The sequence below is a fragment of the Peromyscus maniculatus genome, chromosome 1 (genome assembly GCF_049852395.1).
Source record: "Peromyscus maniculatus bairdii isolate BWxNUB_F1_BW_parent chromosome 1, HU_Pman_BW_mat_3.1, whole genome shotgun sequence".
In the NCBI taxonomy this organism is placed as follows: domain Eukaryota; kingdom Metazoa; phylum Chordata; class Mammalia; order Rodentia; family Cricetidae; genus Peromyscus; species Peromyscus maniculatus.
The window spans coordinates 77471367-77496196 of record NC_134852.1 but is presented as its reverse complement, the minus strand read 5'-3'; the positions used below and the strand labels follow the sequence as shown (position 1 = coordinate 77496196).

The 24830-nt window shown below is 51.4% G+C and overlaps 1 protein-coding gene across 2 annotated transcripts in view; it reads left to right on the top strand.

The window, feature by feature from the left end:
• Lrrk1 (leucine rich repeat kinase 1) overlaps positions 1-24830 on the top strand; it is a 136728-nt gene that overhangs the window by 110294 nt on the left and 1604 nt on the right. For both annotated transcript variants that reach the window (XM_076544529.1, XM_076544520.1), the window contains 11 exons: positions 74-213; positions 2105-2354; positions 5095-5261; positions 9229-9426; positions 11136-11413; positions 13357-13551; positions 14409-14560; positions 16278-16395; positions 19392-19508; positions 21668-22509; positions 22916-23017. In XM_076544529.1, coding sequence (XP_076400644.1) covers positions 74-213; positions 2105-2354; positions 5095-5261; positions 9229-9426; positions 11136-11413; positions 13357-13551; positions 14409-14560; positions 16278-16395; positions 19392-19508; positions 21668-22509; positions 22916-23017 — 2559 coding nt within the window. The remainder of the gene's footprint in view (positions 1-73; positions 214-2104; positions 2355-5094; positions 5262-9228; positions 9427-11135; positions 11414-13356; positions 13552-14408; positions 14561-16277; positions 16396-19391; positions 19509-21667; positions 22510-22915; positions 23018-24830) is intronic.

The following is a 24830-nucleotide window of genomic DNA, read 5'->3' as shown; positions in this document are numbered from 1 at the left end:
TGGAAGCAGGGAAATCCACCCCCCAGCCCCTCAATACTTTGGCAACGGGCTCCTTTTCATTTCTGGCTTACAGTGTGGAATCCTCAGACGTGAACTGGAAAAAGAAAAAAAGTGGAGGAATTAAAATCATCTGCCAGTCAGAAGTGAGGGACTTCTCGGCGATGGCTTTTATCACAGACCATGTCAACTCCCTGATCGATCAGTGGTTTCCTGGTAAGGGAATATTCTGGAGCCAAGCTTTTGACCATGCTTAGAGATAGGTATTTTAAATGAGAATGGGGCGTCTCTTTGAGAAAGCCCTTTGCTGGAGGGCCCTAGGCTCTGTGGGAGTCCTGCTCGAGGCTGAGTCAGGAAGTGCTGTGGGAACAGAGTGACCTACAGGAAATGGAACAGAACTAGGTCTCCTGGCTGCCTACAATATATGGGGGTGGGGTGGGGGGAATCTCTGAGTCTCACACATGGCCCAAAGACAGTGTGAGATATATATATATATCCCGTGTAAGTTGGAGACATATGTGTGCTTGACACCAGGAGGACCCAAATGTGGAGGTCTGTCCCTTGTGTCGGGGACAGTGCAGGAGGAGGTCACTGCTGCAGTACCCTTTCCTCCTCGGTTACTCATCCAGGTGGTGATCAAGCCACCCATACAGCCCTTCTCGGACTCTCTGAATCCATTTCCCTGCTGACAGTTTAGCCAAAGAAAATAGTTTTTGAAGCGAACCCCTTGGGGTCCTCTGTTTGTTTTGCTACCAGGGTGGACAGAGAGTGGACAGCAGGGAGAAGGCTGTGGGGGCAGCCGCAGGAAGGGAGCTGTGGGAAGAAACCTGCTGAGTGAGCGCTGCCCACCTACCCCTGCCCTGCAGCCTCTGGTTTCCAGAGGCCAAGGAGTAGAGGGTGGATTCAGGATACCCTGTCTGTCACAGGAGCCTCTATGAGCTGGTCTACTCGCCTGCCCCCAGAGCCTTCCATCCCAGGAGGACAACAGGACAGTGCTTAAGGATGCGGCAGGATGCCGCTGGATGCTTAGTCCAGACATGGAGTCTGGCTTCTTAGCATTCTGCTTCAAACAGTGACCAACATGGAAAATGGCTTAGGTAGAGCTTCTCAGAGAAAATCAACCAGTGTGTGAGTCAAGGTGACTAAAGGGCTCTTAGCCAGCCAAGCCCCCGCCCCCAGGCCTGTATCAACTCTCTGACCACTTGGTAGCTCCCTATCAGCCCAGGCCCTGCCTCAGGAGGTGCTGGGGATTTGGCAGATAGACCAAGTAGACAGTAATCTGAGACTGAAGAAACTTGGCCAAGCGTTTGAGACAAGGTGCCCTAGAACCAGCACCAGGAGCCAGTGGCCAAGAGTCTCTCACTGTGGATACCTGTGAATGTCAGCTACACCCAGGACGTCTAGGAACCCACACTGTCTTGTACAAAGCAAGCCTCTGCCCTGCCCCAGGGTACTTTGTGGGTGTTTTCTCAGCACTTCCTAATGAGAGGGACACAGGAACGATGTAGCACCTAATAGGTGTCAAGTGTCCAGCTTTCCTATGCTCTTTTATACCCATCATCCCCTGCATTCAACTTCCCCAGAGCACTGTGACAGGCCTTCTCTTTCTCACCTGTACTGACTGTGGTTAGGATAATGGAGTGTCGCTCAGATTCAGCCCCAGCCACGGTAGTAAAGGCCTTACTCTTTTCTTGCCCACTTCCGCCAGCCTTCCAAGGGCTGCAGGATACTTTTACTCTGGGTCTAGACTGCAGGAGTAACTCCTCCCTGGCAAATGCTTTGGGGTCAATAGTTTTACTACCCAAAAACTCACCAGAAGGCAAGTATGGTTGGAAAATACCATAACCCCAGCATTTGGGACACTGAGACCAGGGAATCCTGAGTTTCAGGCCAACCTCCGCTACATAGCCAAACCCTGCCTTAAAATCAAAACCAAAGAAATAAGGCATCCCAGAATGGCACCGGATTTCTGGCTTCCTGGGGCCCAGGCAGGAGTAGGCAGGCCCTCTGATGGAAAGCCAACGAGGCACAGGGTTGTAGGGTATGGCTCAGAGGACCCACTCACATCCAGTTCACAGGCGCTGTCTCCTCCTCTGTCCCCATTTAGCCCTGACAGCCACAGAAAGTGACGGGACACCACTTATGGAACAGTATGTACCCTGCCCCGTCTGTGAGACGTCCTGGGCCCAGCGTGCAGATCCGAATGAGAAGTCGGAGAGCGTGCAGTACTTCGACATGGAAGACTGCGTGCTGACAGCCATTGAGCGGGACTTCATCTCCTGCCCCAGACACCCAGACCTCCCAGTGCCACTGCAGGAGCTTGTCCCAGAGTTGTTCATGACGGACTTCCCAGCCAGGTGTGCTCCGCCGCCCCTCCCAGGACAAGAATGCAGGCAGTGCGCCTCTCCTGCCAACTCACCACACGGTACCCTAACCATGGGGTGCAGGGACCGTCCAGCCAGTCCCCGGTGACTTAGATCCCCACCCTAGGCTTCCTGAATGAAATCAGGCCAATGGCTTCCCATCCCAGCCCTCAGCAGGCCCTGCTGCACACAGAGCCACAAGGCAGCTGCTCTTTCTGCCGCCGCCGCCCCCCCCCCCCCCCCCCCCCGTGAGCTAGCACTCTCTCCTGCTGAGCTGGCCCTCCTCAGATGCCCACTTTGTCGCTCGCTGGAGGGCAGAAGGCTGGCGAAGCTGTTCGCTGGCCTTTGTGGAAAGGGCACATTCCCACACCTGCAGCCTCATCTTCCTTTTGGGGGGCAAATGCTGATGCCCAGTGCTCCCGGCACACTCTAACTCCAGTTTATTCTACCTCCATCCTTCCAAGATAGCTGGAGAGGGAAATACTGTGGAAAGAGACCTTGCTGGTCCCTTCCAAAAGGAAATGGCCACAAAATGTAAGTCCTCCCTAAAACGGACTGTCTTTAGTGGATGGGAACACACTCCTGTGGTGTGGACTCTTGGAGACAGTCCTTCAATCATTTTGGATTTCAGCCATTCCCAATCATTTTGGAGTTGTGGTCTATGATCACTGCCAATGGCATGCTATATCTGGTTTCTTTAACTACTTCTCCTTCTCCTTCTTCCTCTTCCTCTTCTTCCTCCTCCTCCTCTTTCTCCTCCTCCTCTTCTTATTCTTCAGGGGATCAGGGTTTTGTTTTTTTTTTTCATGTTTCTGCTCTGTTCCTAACGCCCATGGGGCACTCTCTGAATGCACAGCATTGCTACTCCACACCCCACTTCCAGGGATCTATTGAGTCTAAGATGGGCCTGGGAGGTGGCTCAGTGGTAGCACATGAAGTCCTGTGCTCAACACCCAATGGTAAAGGAGAACAATTAATCAACAAAGCCTCACCCAGGCTCTTCAGTGTCTCCAGCAGCCTTGTGATGGATGTAGCAAGCGCCACTCTGCTGAAGAACGGTTTTTCTTCCCTCCTGGGTTCTTCGTGGGCATGCAATTGTACATAAGAGCATGATCACATGTTTTGAAAGGTGTTAGGTTAGGCACCCCAAATATAAACCTTACGGCCTGTATTCCTCAGATCAGAGACACCAATTAGTGGGAATTCCCTCTATGACTTTAAGAAGCCAGACTGTACGGTCCTTGCTGCTTTGGATCTAATCTCGGGCTCAGTTGGATGCTGAGATGAAGTTACCTGTTAGGAAGTGGAAAATCCTAAGAGCCTGGGCAGGAGTCTCTCCAGATAGAGGTTCAGGCTATCAGCTGGGGCCCAACCAGCCCTGGCAAGGGAGTTTGGCAGGCAGAGCTGTGCCCTGTGGCTCCTACAGAACCCTGCACTTTCCAAGCTTCCATAAGCACTAGCAGAAAGCCCTAGAAAGGTCCATTATCACTCCCCTGGTTCCCATAGTCCATCTTAGGTAGCTCCCGTGTACCTGTACTTCCCAAGCAAGGGTTTTATCAGGGCACTTGAAAAACACCCCCAGACCATGCTCAGCCATGTGCCCAAGGCTGCAGTGGGTACAGGTGACATGATTGATCTATGCTAAGTCTGGTCAGCTACAAAGCCTGTGCCTGAAAGGTGCAGGGAGCAAATGCATCTATAGGACCAGGAAGGCTTCCAGTCACCCTTGACCTGGGTGGCAGGCACCTGGCACCGGTCCCTGATCAGGACCTGCATAGACCTCAGTGGAGTGGGCTGCCTCTCTCCTCCCCGCCCAGCCCTCTCTCTCTCTTCTTTGCTTTGTGTTTTGTCTTTCATGCCACTGTTTCTGAAGACAGAGAGGAGTCTCAGGAAGTCAGAGGCTAAGGGGTCCTGGCGCAGGCCCAGAGTAGGTGAAGGGGTGAAGAAGGATGCCCCACCTCAAAGTACCAAGCCTGGCATGCTAGCCCCAGAACCACTAGAGCCAAAGTCGGCACCTCTGTACCCACAGATCCCATCCTGCCCCATCTTCTATCTGAGCTTTGTGAGAGGCTCCAGCTCTGCCCCATGCTCCTTAGCTTCTTACTCCAGAGCCATAGGGCCCAGAGGTTTCCACAGAAGGCTGAGGGGAGCGAGGAACGGCAGCCGTATTTTCTAGAAGGCCACAGAAATCTTGATTTCCACAAGGCTCAGAATACACAGACCAGCACAGTGGCTAAAACCGTGGAGCCCTCGGCTCCCGCTGTGGAGACACCAGCTCTAGACGACAGAGGATGATCTTACCTAACAAGAAGGAGAGAAGAAACCTAAGCTAGCAGTAAATGGTACAGTGTACCCCAGGGACGACAGCTCTCAAAGCACAAAAGCTTCATAGTAAAACGCAGAGAGGGATCCTTAGTCTCTGCCCACTATAATCAGAGAGCTCCCCTAAGCCAGGCTTCCTCAGCATCTCTCATGGGGTCCCTGTGACGTGTCCACCACACAGAGGAGGAGAATGAAGCTTGACAAGACTGCACAGGCTGACCAGGTTGACTGCCTGCCATCTGGTAGATCCAGGGTCAGACCCCAAGTGCCTTTGAACTGCTTTTCTCCCAGATGGGAAGCTATCCGCTGAGTCCGAGGGTGGAGGCTAACCCTGAACTGCTATGCTCCCAGATGGGAAGCTATCTGCTGAGTCCGAGGGTGGAGGCTAACCCCTACCCTGTGTGTGCCGCAGGCTCTTCCTGGAGAACAGCAGGCTGGAGCACACGGAGGGCGAGAGCAGCATCCTGGGTCAAGGCGGCAGTGGCACTGTCATCTACCGGGCCCGGTACCAGGGCCAGCCTGTGGCTGTGAAGCGGTTCCACATCAAGAAGTTTAAGAATTCCGCTAATGCCCCAGCAGGTAACGGGTCTGGTCGTAGCCAGTCCTTTTGTCTTCAGATGTGTGAACTTTCTTGCGTCCAAACTCCAGGCCACCGTAGGGAGGACAGAGGCCATGCATGCCCCTGGGGCAGGAGGTTAGGAGGACTGGGGGGCTGGTATGGCTGGTGCAGCTCTGCTTTGTGCCTGGCCTGACAGGTTGTGGAGTGCAGGTGAGAGATCCAAGCTAAGCGAGGCCTGGATGTTGCTACCTGCCTGGACAGAAGTGTGTCAGCAGAGACCACTCCTGCTATTTCTGTCAGCTTTGTGCCCACCAAAGGCCTGGCTCACATGGGAAGAGCAGTCGGTATCAGGCAGAGTCCTCATCTGCAGGGCCCCTCCAGCCTTCTCCTGTGCACACAGAAAGCTGTACAATGAAATGTAGTTATTTTTTTTTTCACTCTTTAGGGGCCACCCCGTGACCCAGCTCCCAAATAAACACACAGAGAGACTTATTCTTACTTATAAATGCCCGGCCTTAGCTTGGCTTGTTTCTAGCCAGCTTTTCTAACTTAAATTATCCTATTTCTTTTTCTCTTTAACTATGTTTTGCCTCTGGGCTCTTTACCTTTCTTTCTTTCTTTCCTTCTTTATTTATTTATTTATTTATTTATATGTATCTTTCTTCCCTTCTTACCTCCACAGCTGGCTATGTGGCTGGGTGGCTGGCCCTGGCATCCTCCTCTCCTTCTCCTTTTCTCATTGTCCTTCTTCTCTCATCTCTTCCTATTTCTCTCTGCATGCCAGCCCTACCTATCCTCTCTCCTGCTTAGCTATTGACAGTTCAGCCCTTGATTAGAACAATCGGACAGGCACAGTAACACAGCTTCACAGAGTTATACAAAAGGAACATAAAAGAATGCAACACATCTTTCCATCATTAAACAAAAATTCCACAGCATGAAAAATGTAACGCATCTTCAACTAATATTCCACAACAATGAAAGACAAGAGATGGGGTAAATCCTACAGCTATTTGGAATGCGCTCTTCCCACTACCCCCACATCCTACACCCCTCAAAGAAAGCCACCAAGATGCAGCACACTCAGCTCTGCATATCATATGCAGTCCAAGAATGTTTTCCAGGGGGAGGGACCATCCTGTTAATCCATTTCTGTTGCTACCACAGAATACCACATGCTGGGTAACTGCTACACAAAAGGAAATTATTTGGCTCGAGGTTCTGGGGTTTAAGAGAGCCAAGTGCTTAATGCTGGAGGGTCTCCATACTATGGGATCATCCCAGAAGGCAAAGAGTGAGAGAGTGGTGAGCCAGAGATCAAGGAGGGGGTGGATTTCCTTTTCTAACAAGCCCACTCCCGTCATAACTAACAGTCTTGAAATGGCTACATTCAGTTTTCTACACATGAACGTTGGGTGTGGATGAGTGGGGAGACACATTCTAACCATAGCACCATGCAGTGCCCAGCTCAGGCCACCTCACTCCAGCCAGCTGAACTGCCCCTTGTTCAGGATAAGTCAACTTGATATCATAGAACCAATGTATGTTCTTTGGTAGAAAAATTAGAATCATAGAAAATTACAAAGGAATCAGAAAGGAAGGAACCGATTCTTTGAAAGGAATTTTTTTTTCTTTGAAGGGAATAGTTTTCTGCACCAGTCTAAACAGACTTGGTTGACATACCTCAGATTAATAAAAGTACCCTGAAAGTCTTGGACATGAGCAGGATATTAGAATTCAGTGGCGTTCCCATGCACAGCAGTGACCATCAGAAAATAACCGCCATAGCAGTAATTAAAAACATTTGGAATTATGATTAATCCCGGTATCTGACTCCCAGCTGGGCAGTTTGACGAAGGGACTATCAGATGCACATGTGCTGAGCCAAGGCCAAAGCTGACAAAGGAACGAAGCCAACCTCACAAACGTCACGAAGAAGTCTACAGGGCTCATGGCCGGTTCCTTCCAGGGCTTCACGCAGGCCTGCCTAGGAAGCAGAAGAAGCCTGTGGACTCAAGAAGTCAGCACATAGCAGGGGAGACATTGCTAGTCAGAGAGAAGACAGCACACTCACTAACTGGGGTAGAGATTAAGATCGTATCCACCCTATAATAAAAAAAATAAATCCTCAACGGGTCAAAGATCCAGTGTGAGAATGGACCCTTACCCTTAGGAGGCAAAAGGCCAGCCCACTCACGGTCTTGCACAACCAGGGAGTGGACCACTAAGGCTTTCATGGTGCTTGACTTTTCACCCCAGTAGTCCCCAACTTTAAAAACTGTGGGGGAGGAATGCAAACAGGAAATAAAACGGTCAGGACTTGGCTGTACCCCACCTAGTGGCCTCAGAGACAGATGATCCTCTGTGGGCTGGCCACAACCAGGGGTGCTGTCCTGAGCCATCAGATAAGAGATGCATGAATGCCAGGGGTGGTGGAGGAACTCACAGCATGGCTGCATTTCACTCATCCCCGCTGTAGACCTTTCTCCTCTAATGTGAATGCCACAGGCCAGTAGCCATGGACAAATGTCTCACCAGCTGATGATAACGATGGTGGCTCCCACCTTCAGTGGCCCTGGCTACTTGGTAAGGAATAAGGTGACCTTCAGTGACCCTGAGGGTGGAGGGGGAGGGGACTAATTATATTCCAGATAGTTCCTGGGCCAGGCTTTGAACAAGATAAGGGATGCAAAGAGAATGAGGTCACTGGTACCTTCAAGGGAATGACAGCTGGGTGGTTGAAGTGAAGGGCAGCTGGGTGCCTGAGATCTGTAAGGGCACTCTCTGAGCCGTGCGGGTAGAGCCCTGTGGCAGTCCTCCCTTGAGCGAGCCAGATGGGACTCGGTGAGTGCCCAGTACTGTCACAAATAGCAGGCCACATTAGCTCTTGAGAAAGAAGAAGCTTGCTATTATCATTTGCAGCAGGAAGACACCGTCCAGCAATAGCCTGAGGACCACACTTTGGAGTCCTTGAATACAGCACAGTAAAGGGTTTCAGGATGAGTCACAGTGATGCAGAGTTACAGTCTTTACAGAGACAGAGATGGCACACACTATAGATGGGGGGCAGGACACAACACACAACATGCAGACAGAGACAACCATCACACATACATACATACACACACACACACACACACACACACACACACACACACACACACAGATGGATGGACAGACAGGACCCTGAGACCACTCTGAAATTTATAACCAGGCTCAAAAGTTAAGCAAAGTTTAATTATTAAGTACAAAAATATGGTCCAGTTCACCTACTTCTCCCATCTTCAAACCTCTTCCTTCTTGCCAAGGAAATCACTGGGTGCTTTCACTGGGTACTTGTTGAGGGTTGGTGTCACTGGGTGCTTTCACTGGGTACTTGTTGAGGGTTGGTGTCACTGGGTGCTTTCACTGGGTACTTATTGAGGGTTGGCATCACTGGGTACTTGTTGAGGGTTGGTGTCCCTGGATGCTTTAGTGTTGAGAGAGGATACTGAGGTAGGTAGACTCCAAGGTCTCATTTATTCTGTCCTCAGGCAAGCAGAGTCTTTTGTCAATTTGAACACTCCTTTCAGAAGTGCTGCTTAGGGACGGGAAAAACGTCCCTGAAGTCACTCTGGGTGGTTCTGTCAGTTGTGATGAAGATTTTGGTTCCCAGTCCGAGGGGAGGTAGCCAGACCCGGAGTGAGGATATTCCCCTGTCATCCCACCCGTCACTTCTCCCTGACTTTCTGCCTTAGTCTCAGCTCCACCCTTTAGGGCCGAACCTGGCCATTGGCGTGACAATCCCTCATACCATGTGCACGTTAAGATAGAACCCTGTCTGACCTTACCCAAGTCCCCGTAAGTGTAGCAGGCCCCCTGTGCCATGTGGCCCTTAACCCACCTGGCCTGGACCTGGGTCTACCTTGCCTTGGTCCCACAGGGAGGCCCACGCCCCCGCAGCTGACATTCTCCCTGGATCGCTGATGGCCTTGCCTTGTCCTGCAGACACCATGCTGAGGCACCTGAGAGCCATGGATGCCATGAAGAACTTCTCAGATTTCCGGCAGGAGGCCAGCATGCTGCATGCCTTGCAGCACCCCTGCATCGTGTCGCTCATCGGCATCAGCATCCACCCGCTCTGCTTCGCCCTGGAGCTTGCCCCGCTGAGCAGTCTCAACACTGTGCTGTCTGAGAACGCCAAAGGTACCGCCGCTCTGAGAGCATTCCACAGGGGCATGCCTGCAGCCTTCTCCTGGGAGGCCAGCGGAGCCCTCGTGCAGGACAGGCTTCTGGAAAGCCTTGGTCCAGTCGTTTCCTCCTGTCTCACATGCCTAACTGGGTTGTAAAAGCAGAGTGGTGAGTGGTTTCTGCGAGCCAGGGTATGCCCAGCTCCAGAGCAGGTGCTTGTCAGCTCCAAACGTGGGTCAGGGCAAGTTAGCGGAGTCCAAGAGCTCACACTCTGGGGTCAGACAGAGGCAAATTTCAAGTCCTATGAGTGGAAAACTTCCTCAACTGGGAGGACACAGAGCCGTAGATGAGGCAGCACCATTGACCCAAGAGACAGCAGCTGGCACTCCGAGACCCAGCTGCATCACCAAGTCCCACCTGTGGCCACATGTACCACTGGGCACCAGTTAAGACGGAGCCTGGGATCCCTTCGGCCATATCTTATTCCTCAGAGAAACTTCAAAAGAATTCTCCTGAAGGAGTGGACAACTCCCCCCAAACTGCTGCCAGAGATGGGGAGGTGGTTGCCTTCATTAAGAAAAAACGGCTATGAAACCAGGCACTTGTCAACCTCGGTGAAAATAGAAAAGATTTAGGAAGTTTCTGTACCTTGAGTTTACCCTTGACCGCAGGACAAGGTTGACCTGAGATGAGTTCCAGAGTGCTTGAATCCTTTAATGAAAACACCTGCAACTTCACGTGTGGTCTATCATGAAAGGATCACTAAGAGTGAGACTTTCTATCCTGAATGCATACCACCTCACTTAAGGTCATTCTCTGTCCCTTCTGGCATCTAGCAAGAAGAAGAGTGAGAATGTATCCAGGGACTTTAAAGTATTAGGGGGATGTGTTAGTCAGTTTTCTATGACTGCGACAAAACGCCCAAGACAAAGAGAAAGAAAGGTTTGTTTAGCTCATGGTCTTAGAGACTTCAGTCCATGGTCGGCCGGCCTTGTCCTTTGGGCCTATGTGGTGCACTATGATGGGGTGACGTTGTAGAAAAGGCTGCTTATGTCATGCCATCTCGGAGGTTAAGAAAAGAGAGAGAGAAACGTTAGAGTCCCTATGGCTCCTTCCAGGGCATGTCCCCAGTGACCTCACTTCCATCTGCGTGGCCTGTCTTCGTCAGGGTTTCTATTGCTGTGATAAAACACCATGACCAAAAGCAAGATGGGAAGGAAAGGGTTGATTTCAGCTTACAGCTGTCATCCCTCATCTTAGGGAAGTCAAGGCAGGAGCCTGGTGGCAGGAGCTGATGCAGAGGCCGTGGAGGGACCCTGCTTATGGGCTTGCTCAGCCTGCTCTCCTATATAACCCAGGACCACCTGCCCAGGGTGAAACCTCCTAAGGGGGCTCAGTCACCCCACACACACATCAGTCATCAATCTAGAAAATGCACAACAGGCTTTTCCACAGGCCAGTCTGGTGGGGGCCACTTTCTCAAGTGAGAGTCTCTCTTCCAAACTGACTCTGTCTTGGATCAAGTTGGCATAAAACTAGCCAGCACAAGGCTCCACCTCTTAGAGGTCTCATAACTTCCCAATAGTGCCATACAAGCCAACCCGTTAACCCGATTCAAAAAGTAGGGGAGACAGAGGGGAAAATGAAAGACAGATTCTATAATGCTACTTTGATTGGATCTTAAGTTTGATAAATTTGAACATAGGTACTGTTTTCTTTGCAAGATTCTTCCTTTATGCCCCTGGGACATATGCTCACCCAAAAAATAGCCTACCAGATTGCCTCGGGCCTGGCCTACCTGCACAAGAAGAACATCATCTTTTGTGACCTCAAGTCAGACAACATCCTGGTGTGGTCCCTGAGCGTCAAGGAGCATGTCAACATCAAGCTTTCGGACTACGGCATCTCACGGCAGTCCTTTCACGAGGGTGCCCTGGGAGTGGAGGGCACCCCCGGCTACCAGGCTCCGGAGATCAGGCCTCGCATTGTGTATGACGAGAAGGTATCTGCCTGTCCTGCTATCATGCCCAAACCCAGCTATGCCAAGCAGGAGCCCAGGTCCCGTGAGAAGCCAGCCAGCCAGTCCTGGGGTGCCAGCCCCCGCTTCCAGTGCTCTCTCTCTCTCTCTCTCTCTCTCTCTCTCTCTCTCTCTCTCTCTCCCTCCCTCCCTCCCTCTCTCTCTCTCCTATGTTCAGTGTAGGAGATTTTGGCTCTGACCAAAAGGTGCCGGGGCCTGTGATCTGCCTGCTTGTTAAAAGGCTGACCTGTCCTTAGATTTAGATGGTTTTGTTTTGGGGTTTGTTGTTGTTGTTGTTGTTGTTATTGTTGTTGTTGTTATTGTTGTTGTTATTGTTTTTGCTTTAGTTTGTGTGTGTGTGTGTGTGTGTGTGTGCGCACAGGTGTATGCAGGTGTGCTTGCCCATCCATCAACGTTAGTGTCTTTCTGTGGCTCTCCGCCTTAGGTTTTAAAATAGGCTCTCTCACTGAACCTGCCCCTAACTCCCTGATTGACTAGGCTTGTTGGCCAATGAGCTCCTGGGAGCCTCCTGGCTCCACCTCCCAGTGTTGGGATTCCAGACACTGCCACACCTGGCTTTTATGTAGGTGTTGGAGATCCGAACACAGATCTTCATGCTTTCCCAGAAAGCACCTTACCTACAGAGCCATCTCCCCAGCCCTCGCTTCACACTTCTGTGACTTCGGTTCACAAACATCACACAAACTATAAACTGTGGACAAAGAGTCTGGGATGGGAATGCATCTGCATTTAGATCCTGACTATCGCATTTAATGCACAGAATGGGAACCACCCCTGCAGGGTGCTCTTGAGAAGCACCAGATAAAGGTGGTGAAGTTCCTGGTACACGAGGTGCTGGTTAAGTGCTAAGCCAGGAGAGAGCGGGTGCAGGGACAATGAGTGTGGCTTCCCAGGCAGCTGTGCAGCCAGCTGTGGCGTGGACAGGGGCTGAGTCCAGAGAGCTGCTCTGTAGATGTGTGTCATGCCAGCCTGTCCGTTCACCGCCCCCTTGACTCTGACTTATTTTTATTATATCTATTTACATGTGTATTTATTTAGCGAGGACCTGTGCATAGAAATCAGTATATGACAATTTGCAAGAGTTAGCTCTTGCCTTTCACAATCTGGGTTCTGGGGATCGAACTTGGCTCATCGGGCTTAGCAGCAAGTGCCTTTACCGGCTGAATCACCGTCTTACACGCTCTCTGATTTCTTACTAGTGCCTTATTTTCAGATGGGCCATGGACCTTGAGAATGACCCAAGCCAGCGTGGGCTAACTCAGCACCTGTGGCTGTTGCCCAAGTTGGGAAAGGGCAAAACCAAACCAATAGAAATGAGAAGCTTCTCAGTAGCTGCGGACCCAGACAAGGTCTTCACCCAAGAGGCTGTGATAAGAACAGTCACATAGAAACTGCCAGCTCTGTCTCAGACATTCTCTTGTGAATGACGTTCCCCGACTTATACAGGGGCTCTGTGTAACTCTTTCCTTGGTGGGTCTTTCGATGGTAATTGAAATGAGAAAACAAAGGAGTTGCAGTCTAGGCGACACTCCCCTTTTTATGAGTTTTAGATACAGCCCTCTGGTGCCTTGGTTCTGGAGCCCTTAATTGGTCAGCAGTTTCTGTGTGCATGTCTGGAAATGGATGGGAAAATGGGTGGATGGGAGGATATGTAAATAATACAGGAGGAAGGAAGGGTAAATGGATAGGTAGATGGACGGAAGGACAGGTGTGATGGCTGACTGGATGTTTGGACAGATCAGGGTAGACAGATGAATTGATGGGTGGACTGATGAGGATCTCCCTTTGGGGAGAGCCTATGCTTTCCTTATCTAATTGTGCCTTCCTGTTCCCTCCTCCTCAGGGCCAGCGTTCTACATTTGCTGGGCCTAGGCAGGAGACCTAACTTGGCTTGCCTTTCTGCCCAGGTAGATATGTTCTCCTATGGAATGGTTCTGTACGAGTTGCTGTCAGGACAGCGTCCTGCCCTGGGCCACCACCAACTTCAGATTGCCAAGAAGCTGTCCAAGGGCATCCGCCCAGTCCTGGGGCAGCCGGAGGAAGTGCAGTTCCATCGACTCCAGGTGCTCATGATGGAGTGCTGGGACACCAAGCCGGAGAAGGTCTGTGGACGAGAGTGGAGCCTGGACCCCTCTTCCCCTGGTGGTGGGGGCTGTGGGTCTCCAAAGCACGTGTGTGCCTGCTCACCCACCCTCCCTAGGGACACCTGGGCATTCGTCTCTGTTTGTTTCCTCTAGACAGAGCTTTAGTTCCCATAATGTACCTCCCAGGCTTGGTGTGTGTGCACATGCACGTGCCTGCATGTCTGTCTGTCAGTCTGTCAGTCTCTCTGAGGAAAAGTTACCTTTTCCTCCCCAACTTGTGTACTTGGGACCAGAAGTATTTCAAATTTTGGAGTTTTTTCAGATTTTTAGAATATTTACATGCTAGCTGGACATCTCCAAACTCTCCAATCCAAAGATCCAAACTCTCAACACTCTGAAACCTGGAGCTTTTTGAGTACCACTCAGTTTGTATATCAAACCCACTGTGGCAATGTAGTCCCCATGGACTACATGCAGGGGGAATTTTTGCTTGTGAGAAGCAGGGACCCTGTTATGTTATTAAAGGCAGCTCCTTGTCTGTCAGAAGAGGCCTCTACTATCAAGCTTAGCCCTTGTCCATCAAATCAGATAGTTAATGCAGCACATTAGGAATACAATCTGAGACAGATCTCTTCCGAAAGTTTATGTCCTGGGACTAAGGTGGGGCACAATGGGCCTTTGATACCAGACCAACTGAGCCTATTACTGTGGCCATGATGACCCAGAGATTATGAAGGGCCTTTGTGTTTTGGAGTGGGAGGGTGTTCTGAAGACTTTTCAGTCAGGTTAACCCTAGTGGGAAGATTCTCATACTCCCCTGCCTGGTGCCCAGGGAAACCGCAAAGCTGTGCTCACTGGGGATCTCTCTCCCGCAGCGCCCACTGGCCCTGTCTGTCGTGAGCCAGATGAAGGACCCAACCTTCGCCACCTTCATGTACATGCTGCCCTGTGGGAAGCAGTCGGCCTTCTTTTCATCCCAGGGCCAGGAGTACACCGTGGTATTCTGGGATGGGAAGGAGGAGTCCAGGTAATGTCTCCAGTCTGTCCTTCCCTGCTTATGTCTCGGGTGGCACTGGGAACGGAAAAGGAACCACGTCAATGGCACACATTATGTAGCAGACAGCCGAGCCTAAGCCTGGTTAGAGCACAGTCGAGAGGGAAGAAGGGAGGAAACAGATCGACACAGGCACGGTTTTGAAGCTAAGGGAAGTAAAGAAAGGGCGAGCTAGGGTGCGTGAGGAACCCAACTCCAGGGAGAGTGCTGCTTCAAGGTGAGGTTGTTCACACCCCGAGCATGAAGGACATCAGATGATGCTGAAGGTGGACGAGTGTAGCAGCCAATGGAGTGACGTGAGAGAGGCAAGGGACCAGAGCCGGAGGGTCGCCCTGTAATAAGTGGCCACAGGCAGTGCCTTCCAGTTGTAACTCGTTTTCATAGTGAAGGGGCAGGAAGGAAGTGAGAATGGGGGAATGAGATATCCCAGAAGAAAAGAGAGAGCCCAAAGCGGCCACCATGGTGTGTGGAGCCAGGACGCCTGCAGAGCAGTACTGAGACCCATTGCAAGCCGTGGTGAAGCCCACCAGCCTGGCTGTGCGGCTAGTGCCCCCAGGTTCTGCTCACCCCAGCTCCCAGACTGCAGAAGGTGGCTTACAAACCCGAATGTTTCACCAGGAAGGAGAGAGGGAACAGGACTTGAGGGCCTTTCAAGGGAGCATTTAGAGAGAAGGGCCATGGGGCCTGAGTCCATAAAATGGGGAGGACACAGAAATGGGCCTAGGAAGCAAGAAAGTCCCCAACTAGATATGACCCAAGGTAGAGTGAGCAGAAGAGCTGAGAAAGGGTAGGGAGGCCGCTGATGGTCAACGTTGTGTAGCCCAGAGAGCGGTCAGCAGCAGAGGGCAAGGTGTCTGAGGTGGAGTGGAGGGAAGTCCCGCTGGGAGGGGAAAAGAATTCCTGAGACCCAGAGGCAAGTGCACCGGAAGGGGCGTGGCAAAGGCTGGAATCTCCAAGGGATCAGGGTCTCCTGACAGCTGGCAGGGTTGGCCAGTGCATGTTACCCCTCCTGCTCCCAATGTGAGAGCTTCACAGGCTAGAGTAGTTTTCAGATGGTCCCAGGAGAATGCACTTGCTGCTGTTGAAGATTGGGGAGGCTTAGACAACGTGAGACTTAAGTCGGGTGGGATTGGTGGGGTGGACGCTGCAGTTTCCCTGAGGTCAGTCTGGTTGAAGTTTCTGTGGATCTTAGGCTCTTAGGCTAGCAGCGGGGAGGCGTGGACAGAGGGGAAAATAAACCATTTCCAGTTCTGTCCATTGCAGAGGACTGAAAATCAAAACCCAAAGAAATGTCATGAGTACCCCAGGATCAGGATATGATCTCTAAGTACCAAGGGAAGCAGCATTCATCCCATGGCTGACTCCAGGCCTGGGCCTGGAGCATTTGACACAGTAGAAGCAAGGAAGCTGGTAGAGGCTTCTGGGAGCACATTATTGGGACTCCAGAGCCAACCTAGTCTATGGATGCTGGGACAGACCCTCCTTCATCTTCCTGAGGATGCTTGCTTTGCCCTCTGCCTCAGACACAGCAGGAGTGTCTCCACCTGGGAACCAAATCTTTAAAATATGAGCCTGTGGCAGACCCTTTATGCCTATATGATTACACCTCTTCTAAGGCAGTTGCACCAGCCCGGGGAAGGAGGTGGCCACTGGCTATCTGGAACTGACCACAAGTTGTTGCCAACCACAGGAATTATACAGTGGTCAACACAGAGAAGGGCCTTCTGGAAGTGCAGAGGATGGCCTGTGCTGGGATGAAGCTGAGCTGCCAGCTCAAGGTCCAGAGCTCAGTATGGATAGCCACCGAGGTAACTGCCAGCCTGCAGGGCCCATGGCAAGGGGGGCTTTGGGGGAGGGTGCAGCTCCCAAGAAGACCAGATTTGTAAAAATACAAGGTTTCCAGGTCAACTTGACTATCAGGTAACCCCAGCTTGTCCCTGAGCAATCCCTAGAACAATGTCATCTCTAGAACATCCTAGAACAACGTTCTAGGATCTAGAACATCCTAGAACAACGTTCTAGGATCTAGAACATCCTAGAAAAATGAACGGCTATTGGCTCCTGTGCACCACCAGCTGGGTGGTGAGGACAGGCTGGATACTCTTGTTTGTTTGTTTGTTTGTTTGTTTGTTTTGTTTTATTTTTTTTTGTTTTTCAAGACAGGGTCTCTCTGTGTGGCTTTGTGCCTTTCCTGGAACTCACTCTGTAGACCAGGCTGGCCTCAAACTCACAGAGATCTGCCTGGCTCTGCCTCCCGAGTGCTGGGATTAAAGGCGTGCGCCACCACCGCCGCAGGGTGGATACTCTCAACAGGAGAAACTGGGTGTGTTGGTGGTGTGCCGTGTTTCCTTATAACACTGTGAGTGCCGCAGAGCACAGTTCAGCCCTAGACCTTTTGGCCCCCTCTCCATTGGAAGACCCAAGCAGCTGTCTTGTGAGAAATCCAAAGACTGCCCCAGATCACATGCTCTGGGGCTATGGTCATTGCAGTCCATCTACGTGACTGTTTAGAAGTATGGCTACATATGGATAAGATCTCCAAAAGTACCCATTCTACTGAGACCTCAAGAATAAAAAATTTGTTCTAAGAGAATACACAAAGAAAGATCTCTAAGAATGCCTGTCCCAATGCAATTGTTAGTAGCAACAGCAAATTCACTAAATATGTTCAAAGGAACCTGCACAGGACTGAACTAGGCCCTCTGAATGTGGGTAACAGTTGTGTGGCTTGGGCAGTTTGTGGGGCCCCTGGGAGCTTGACCAGGATTTATCCCAAGTGCATGAACTGGCTTTTTAGAGCCCATTCCCTATGGAGGGATACCTTGCTCAGCTTCCATACAGGAGGGGAGGGGACTGGTCCTGCCTCAACTTGATATGCCAGACTTGGTTGACTCCTCATGGGAGGACTTACCCTCTCTGAGGAGTGGATGGGGGTGGGGAGAGTGGGAGGAGGGGCGGGAGGGGTAACTATGGTTGGCATGTAAAATGAAAAAAAAACTTTTAAATTAAAAAAAAGGTAATGGACAGGGGAGTTGACCCCATATTGACTAAAGGGAGTGGAGGGCTCTACCTAGGGCACAGTGTCATTGTCTTGTGACCCCACTCTGATAGTGGCATGCTCATGCACACCCATAGCAAGTATCGGAATTTTCCCAGGGGCCTGCCCTGAGAAAATCCTTCCCAGAGTCCTGGGGAAGACACTACACCCGGTGTGGGGTTATCTGAGGGAAAAGAATCTATGTACACCATGTTCTTTCGTCTATTTACTTTATTTCTCTAAGACAAAATTCTATCTATACAGTTTCAGCTCTGTCCTCACACTCATGATATTGGAATTTTCCCAGTTCTGTCCTCATGCTCAGCTCTTCTCTGTACCTACTTTTCCTGTCCTCTCATAGCCCCAACTAAACTCTTCTGCTGTTGATCTCATCTTCGCCTTCCATTCCTCCATCTCCCATGTTTCCTTCCTCTCCTGACCTCATTCAAATCCTCCTACAATCTGCAAAAACTTTTCCTTGCTCCTCTCTCCTCCAGCCTTGCAATATTTGTCCTACAATCTACAGAAAACTCTGCCTTGTTCCTCTCTCCTCTGGCCATGCGACTCTGCCTGGACCAGAAATTCTGCTCCAGTCTTTACTGCCCCTGGTTATGAAAAAAAACTTTTGCTCTAAGAAGGTGCTCTAGGGCTGTAAGAGGAGGGGAAGATCCGAACTTGATTTGCACAAGAAGCAAAGCTATATACCTAGAAGCCAGGTGCTTAGCCTAGGAGCCAGGCTATCCCTGAAAGGATATTTTACCTTAGTTCAGGGACTTCAGGCACCTAGCATGTGGTCTGGCCAGCTGTTCTGTTCATTGCTCCTCCTTGGATGCTTTTGTCTGGAGCTGGCCCTATCTTTGGATGTAGCTAAAGGAGATATTTGCAAAAAACAGATACCCAATACAAATGCTAAAAAGGGAGCAGGGAGCCTGAAGGCAGGAAACCTTGGCTACGTGACCTTATCCAAGTACTTTGAGTGTATATGTCCATACACATTGTTCCTGGGGAAAATATGAGCACAAGAAATTCATAGCAAGAAGCAGATGAATATTAAAAGCTGAATGACACCAAATATTCCCTGATAAATGGCTTCTCTCTAGAAAGATTCCTTGACCTTTCTAGCTATAGCTGTATTATATACAGCTGAATTTCTATAATATATTCTTGCAGCTTGCAGCAAGCAAGCTTCTGAGATGTCATGTCCTCCATCCATTCTTTTTTTTCTTTTTCTTTTTTTTTTTCTTTTTTTTTTTTTTTTTTTTTGGTTTTTCGAGACAGGGTTTCTCTGTGTAGCTTTGCACCTTTCCTGGAACTCGCTTTGGAGACCAGGCTGGCCTTGAACTCACAGAGATCCACCTGCCTCTGCCTCCTGAGTCCTGGGATTAAAGTCGTGCACCACCATTCTTAAAGACTATCAGTGAGTTAATTTTCTTCCAGACTGTTCTGTATGTCTTAGAGTTTCTACAAAAAGCAGATATTTCTGGGCAGTGGTGGTGCACATGCCTTTAATCCCAACACTTGGGAGGCAGAGGCAGGCGGATCTCTCTGAGTTTGAGGTCAGCCTGGTCTACAGAGTGAGTTCCAGGACAGCCAGGGCTACATGAAGAAACCCTGCTCAAACAAACAAACAAAAAACTGAAATGAATAGCCAAACAAAATGCTGCCTTTTTAAGGTACAAAGGGGTTCCCCAGGCTGAACACATCCTACTAGGACAGGACAGTCCCTTCTTTCTCTGGCTCTCACAGTAGGCTTGCCTCCTTTTGTAGGACCAGAAAATCTATATCTACAGTCTTAAAGGCATGTGCCCACTGAGTATGCCCCAGCAGGCCCTGGACACCCCGGCTGTCGTCACTTGCTTCTTGGCAGTGCCCGTTATTAAAAAGGTAAGGTGGGAGAGAGGGCTGTTCATGCCAGTCACTCAGTGTGGGAGGCTCTCCTCGCTGGAGACAACGGATCGAGCTGGGGACAGCAGAGTCACACCTTCCCAGACCGCCTTGCCCAGGTCACAGTCGGCTTTAGAGACACAGGTGACCACCATTAACATGGAGCAGCTACTGTCTGTGAGCAAATGCCAGAGCCCCTGACTCAGATGAGGTTCATAGTGGGGTAAATGATGAAACAAGCTGTGGCAGATGGACGCTTCTCCAGACAGGGGGATCAGGAGCCTCTCCCCAGCCTGCCTTGTCTTTCCTGATGACTGGGGCAGCTGGTTCCCTTGTCTGTGTCTGCCTCCTCTCACAGACCCAGCACTGCCCAGCACTGCTCAGCACTGCCCAGGAGACCCCCTTCCTCACCCTCCTGACCCATCCACTCAGTGTACTCCCCATCCCTAGGCTAAGCCAGCTCCACCACATCCTGGCATTGAATCCAGCCTCACCAGGGCTGGCCAGGCCATCACTGCACAGGCCTTGGGCCTTCTCCTCCAAACATCAGATGCAAGGCCTTCACCTTCCCGGCCTTGTCCAGGAGCAGCCCTCCTGTTGAACTGTCAGGATCCAGAGCCACGACCCCTCCTCTGACAAGCTGTGGGGCACTGCCTGCTCTCCCGGGTTCTGCTGCCCTCCCTGGGTCCAGAAAAGCTATGAGGGTCCTGTGGATGTAAGGGGTACTCACCCCCAGTGCATAAGGAGCACTTCCTTACACTGCTTTTTAAGATGCGCTGACTATCGTTATGTGATCCCCATTTGTCTATATGTAATGGGGGTGTTAAGAGTAATGAGACAGGTCTTGCAACTAAGTTACTGTGACTTCCTGATAGTTCCTAAATCTGTGGGCTCTTCTCTTCCTGCTGCTCTAGTTTCATTTCTTTATAAAAGGAAAAAGGAGAGATGCAAATAGGTATGAAATGAACCTTATTCATTTATGGCTATTGCCCCAGGGGCAGGCCTGGGCAGCTGGGATCTCCCTGCACCATAGCCTGGGAGAACCGGACACAAAGCATTATTGAAGGACCCCGACGGCCAGAGCCCCAGCCAGGGCGCACCTCCTGCCTGAGCAGGGAGAATAAAGCAGGCTCTGTGTGAGCCTCCTGTACAGGGTGCCTGCCCCCATGGAGGTCGTCCTGCAGAGGCCACACAGGGCAGACCCGTGTGTTCTTGCACACGTACGCTCACATCCCGCCGGACGTGGTGTTCCTCACGCTGGCCAGCAGAGCCAGGATCCAGAAAGACTTATGGCCTGTTTGCTCTGGCTGCTTTATCGACCTAAATCCTGAAGGTGGATTTTGAGAAACTTTCCTTAGGCTCCCTACTGTAGATGTTGAGTGAGAGGCCCACTCATCCACTATCCTGAACAGCCAGGCTACACACACACACACACACACACACACACACCCTAACTCCCAACATAGTGGCTCTCTGCCATTCCTCCTGGTTGGAACAAGGCTGGGATCCTGTTCTGTCCTGAACTCTGACTTGGTTCTTCTAGAAACATGTTGTCTACTTGATGGGAACAGTGGAGTCCAGGGCCAGAGAGAAGAATGAGACTTAACCCTTCCTAGGCCAGTCCAGTGCCAAGGTGGCAGCGGTGGGCGCAGAGATCTGGCCCCTGCTTCTCTGGAGCACTCTACCTAGTGTGGGCAATGAGCGCTCCACCTAGTGTGGGCATGCCCACAACAGCTGTTATACTGATAAGCTGTTTACAATAGGGAAGAAGACATCCTACCCTGCCTTCCAGTGAGGGCTTCATGGCATCCAGGGAAAATAGCTCCCTGCTGCTTATGCAGCAAGGGACCAGTCCTAGGGGGTGTCACCCTTGCCGGATGCCCTCAGCACTATGGACACGGTTCCTCCCTGGTACATCCCTTGCCTTGTAGCACCAAGCATGGACATGGCTCTTCCGGGGCAAGGCCACATCTTTTCTCGACAGAGGCCTGAGACTCCTGAGCGGATCAGGATTGCCAAAGGCTTTGCTTCTCTGGGGCCTTAAGGGAAATCATGGGCGCACTTGAGGCACAGATGGAGATGAGTCCAGTGCCTGTGGTTTCTCTCCCAGAGCGTGGGACATGAAAGAGCATCATGTGTCCCTGTTCCCTCCCCGACAGAACTCCTTTCTGGTGCTGGCCGGCCTGGCTGATGGACTTGTGGCTGTGTTCCCTGTGGTCCGGGGCACCCCAAAAGAAAGCTGTTCCTACTTGTGCTCACACACAGCCAACAGGTCCAAGTTCTGCATCCCTGACGAAGACTCGCGGCAGAACCCCTACCCAGTGAGAGCCATGGAGGTGGTCAACAGTGGGTCCGAGGTCTGGTACAGCAACGGACCCGGCCTCCTCGTCATCGACTGCACAGTCCTGGACATCAGCAGGCGGCTGGAGCCCTACACGGCCCCTTCGGCGGTCACGTCACTTGTGTGCAGCTCAGACTGCAGAGGGGAGGAGGTCGTCTGGTGCCTAGATGACAAGGCCAACTCCTTAGTGATGTACCATTCAGCGACCTACCAGTTATGTGCCCGGTACTTCTGTGGGGACCCCAGTCCTCTCAGGGACACGTTTCCTGTGCAGCCCTCGGTCCCAGAAGCCCCAGGCAGTCACGTAATCACCTCAAAGGAGCCCGAGGAGGAGTGCCTTGCAGATGTGAGCATCATGTACAGTGAGGAGCTGGGCATGCAGATCCTGAACCACCAGGAGTCACTCACCGACTACTGCTCCATGTCTTCCTACTCCTCGTCCCCACCCCGCCGAGATCCCAGGTCCCCCTCCAGTCTGCCCAGCTCCCTGACCAGCTATTCCAGTGTGCCTTTCTCCACGGGTTATGAAGACCCAGACAGGCCCAGTGTCACCTCTGACAGCGCTGAGCCTGACCTGACCCCCATGGATGGGGAGCCGTTCAGCCAACACCTGCAGGCTGTGAAGGTTCTTGCTGTCAAGGACCTCATCTGGGTCCCTAGGTAAGTTTCTTGATGTGGGAGTGCCATTTCTGAGCTGTCCGATGCGCTTGCTTTGGGGTGAGTGGAAGCCATGGATTCTTAAAAGATTCCCAAATCCATCTGGGCAGTTCTCCCAAGAGGGCTTTGCCATTCGGTTTTAGAATTGGGAGTGATTTCTCAGAAAAAAAATCTAAGTTTGTCCACCCAGAAGCTCATCTGTCCATCAGAAAATTCAAGGCACCCCTAAACAAGAACCATGCCCAGGTTTCCTATAGACGGTCCTTCCCTGTGTCACACCGCCTCCCCTCCCGCTTACTCCATTCACAAAAACGACAGGCTCCGGACCTGCCTACACACGGGTCCTATCCCCACCGGCACGTACAGCCTCCTGAACACACTCTGCCCCTTCTTGGCTTTGTTTTCTTAGGCATGGCGGAGATATCATTGTTATCGGCCTGGAGAAGAACTCGGGTGCCCAGCGGGGCAGAGTCATCGCTGTCTTAAAAGCCCGAGAGCTGACATCACACGGGTAAGACTCTGAGAACCATTCTGTAGGGCCTGGGGGAGGGGTGTGAGGAACCTCAGAGCTAACGTGTCCACTAGATAGCACAGCAGCCCTGCCGTCCCTGTGTTCTCACAAATAAGCATATGGATTCACCAGTGTGGCCATAACGCAAAACAGAAGCGAGGCGGGGTCCTCCAGGCAGCTCCTGGGGCTCAGCATGACAGCTGACTAGAGCTTCAGCCACCTGCCCAAGGATATCTGTTCTTGGGGTGTCAGAGTACCTGTGGATCCAGTACTTTGCCAAAGGTGTGTCTCCAGGGCCCGATTCAGCTGTGTTTGAAATGACAGTTCCTCCAAATGACTCACTGTCCTTCCTGCCAAACAGGAGAACCCTGTCAGGGGACCCACTGGCCCATGAAGCACCAGATAGGGCCAGGTGACATGGTCACACTCTGCTACTGTCCTCCCTAAGCCTGAGAGTGTGACTCAATACTTATCTGCAGTGAGTACCACTAGGAGACATACCCGTCCCCGCTGTGGGGACATCTGGGTTGGATGCCAGTTCAAGGCACAGTCTTCAAGGCCAGAGGGACGGGAGCCTGGTGTTAAGACAGAGTTCCTGGCCATGTTTATACCTCACCCTGATGCTCCCTATGAAAAGTCCTGAATTCAAGCGTGTATGCACTTTGGAGTATTTCACATCATAGTAGATCTGCTGGAAGCATAGGCTGTCACTCATCGTTGGGCAAAGGTTTTTATTCATCTTTAATATCATCCCATAGTCCCATTGTACCCAAAGCAGGACGGACAAGTCGTCAGTCACCGGTGGTACTTCCAATCCCTGCCGGCAATGAGATTCCTCAGTGAGTCCTGGGGCAGTGGGTCTTTTCTGTGAGCAGTTCTGGAAACAAGATCAGTCTTTGCTCCTGAACCCTGACTGCCCTGGTAAAAGGAAGCCTTGTGCCAAACTAGTCCCCAGCTTCCAAGCTGGGCTTCTGGGAACAAATAGGTCTTCAGAACCCAGGTCAGTTGACCTTGGCATGCCTACTCTGAGTGTGCCTGGCATCTTTTTCTAGTCATCCCAACCACCCCACACACCCCCGAGAGGTGGGTCTTATCAAGAGTCAGGCACATTTGCTAGAAGGAGAAAGACCCGAGCTGGCCAGTTGAAAAAGCAAGGAAGGATCAGAGATTCTAGATCTATTGGTGAAAGGGAGCCTCAAGGTGTAGTGGGACTCAGTCATTGGGCACAGCGGGAGGAGGCACAGCTAGACCAGATAAGGGCCACCAGCCCCACAGAGACACCACCAGGGCAAGGAGGCAGCAGGGAGCCAGCCATTGTGGTCTGAGAGGAAGCATATTGTACGCCCACAGACCGTGCAAAGCAGCCCACAGCCTCAAAACAATGTAAGCAGGGATGGCGTTGAGGCGGCAGGTTTTCTGGATAAGCTGTTCTCTGAATTTCTTAAGTGTGTGGGGACAGAATGAGAGGAGCCTGCAGCAGGGACCCCGGCAAGTGTAGCTGCACTCATGGCCCACGCCTTGATTTTTTTTTTCATTGTGGGGTACAGGTACATGTCACATGTGCATGCGGAGGTCAGAGGACAACTTTATGAGGGTTGGTTCCCTCTAGTTTTTACATGGGTTCCAAGGATTGGAATCAGGTCATCAAACTTTCTTCATAGGGAGGCCAGCCCCTTTACCCACTGAGCTGTCTCTCTGGCCTTCATGGCTCATTCTTGAACAGCAACACTCGGTTGGCAGTTTATTAGCAACACCAGAATTCCAAAAAGAGGCATGGATGATGCCGGCTACCCTTGTATCAGTCAGGCAGTGG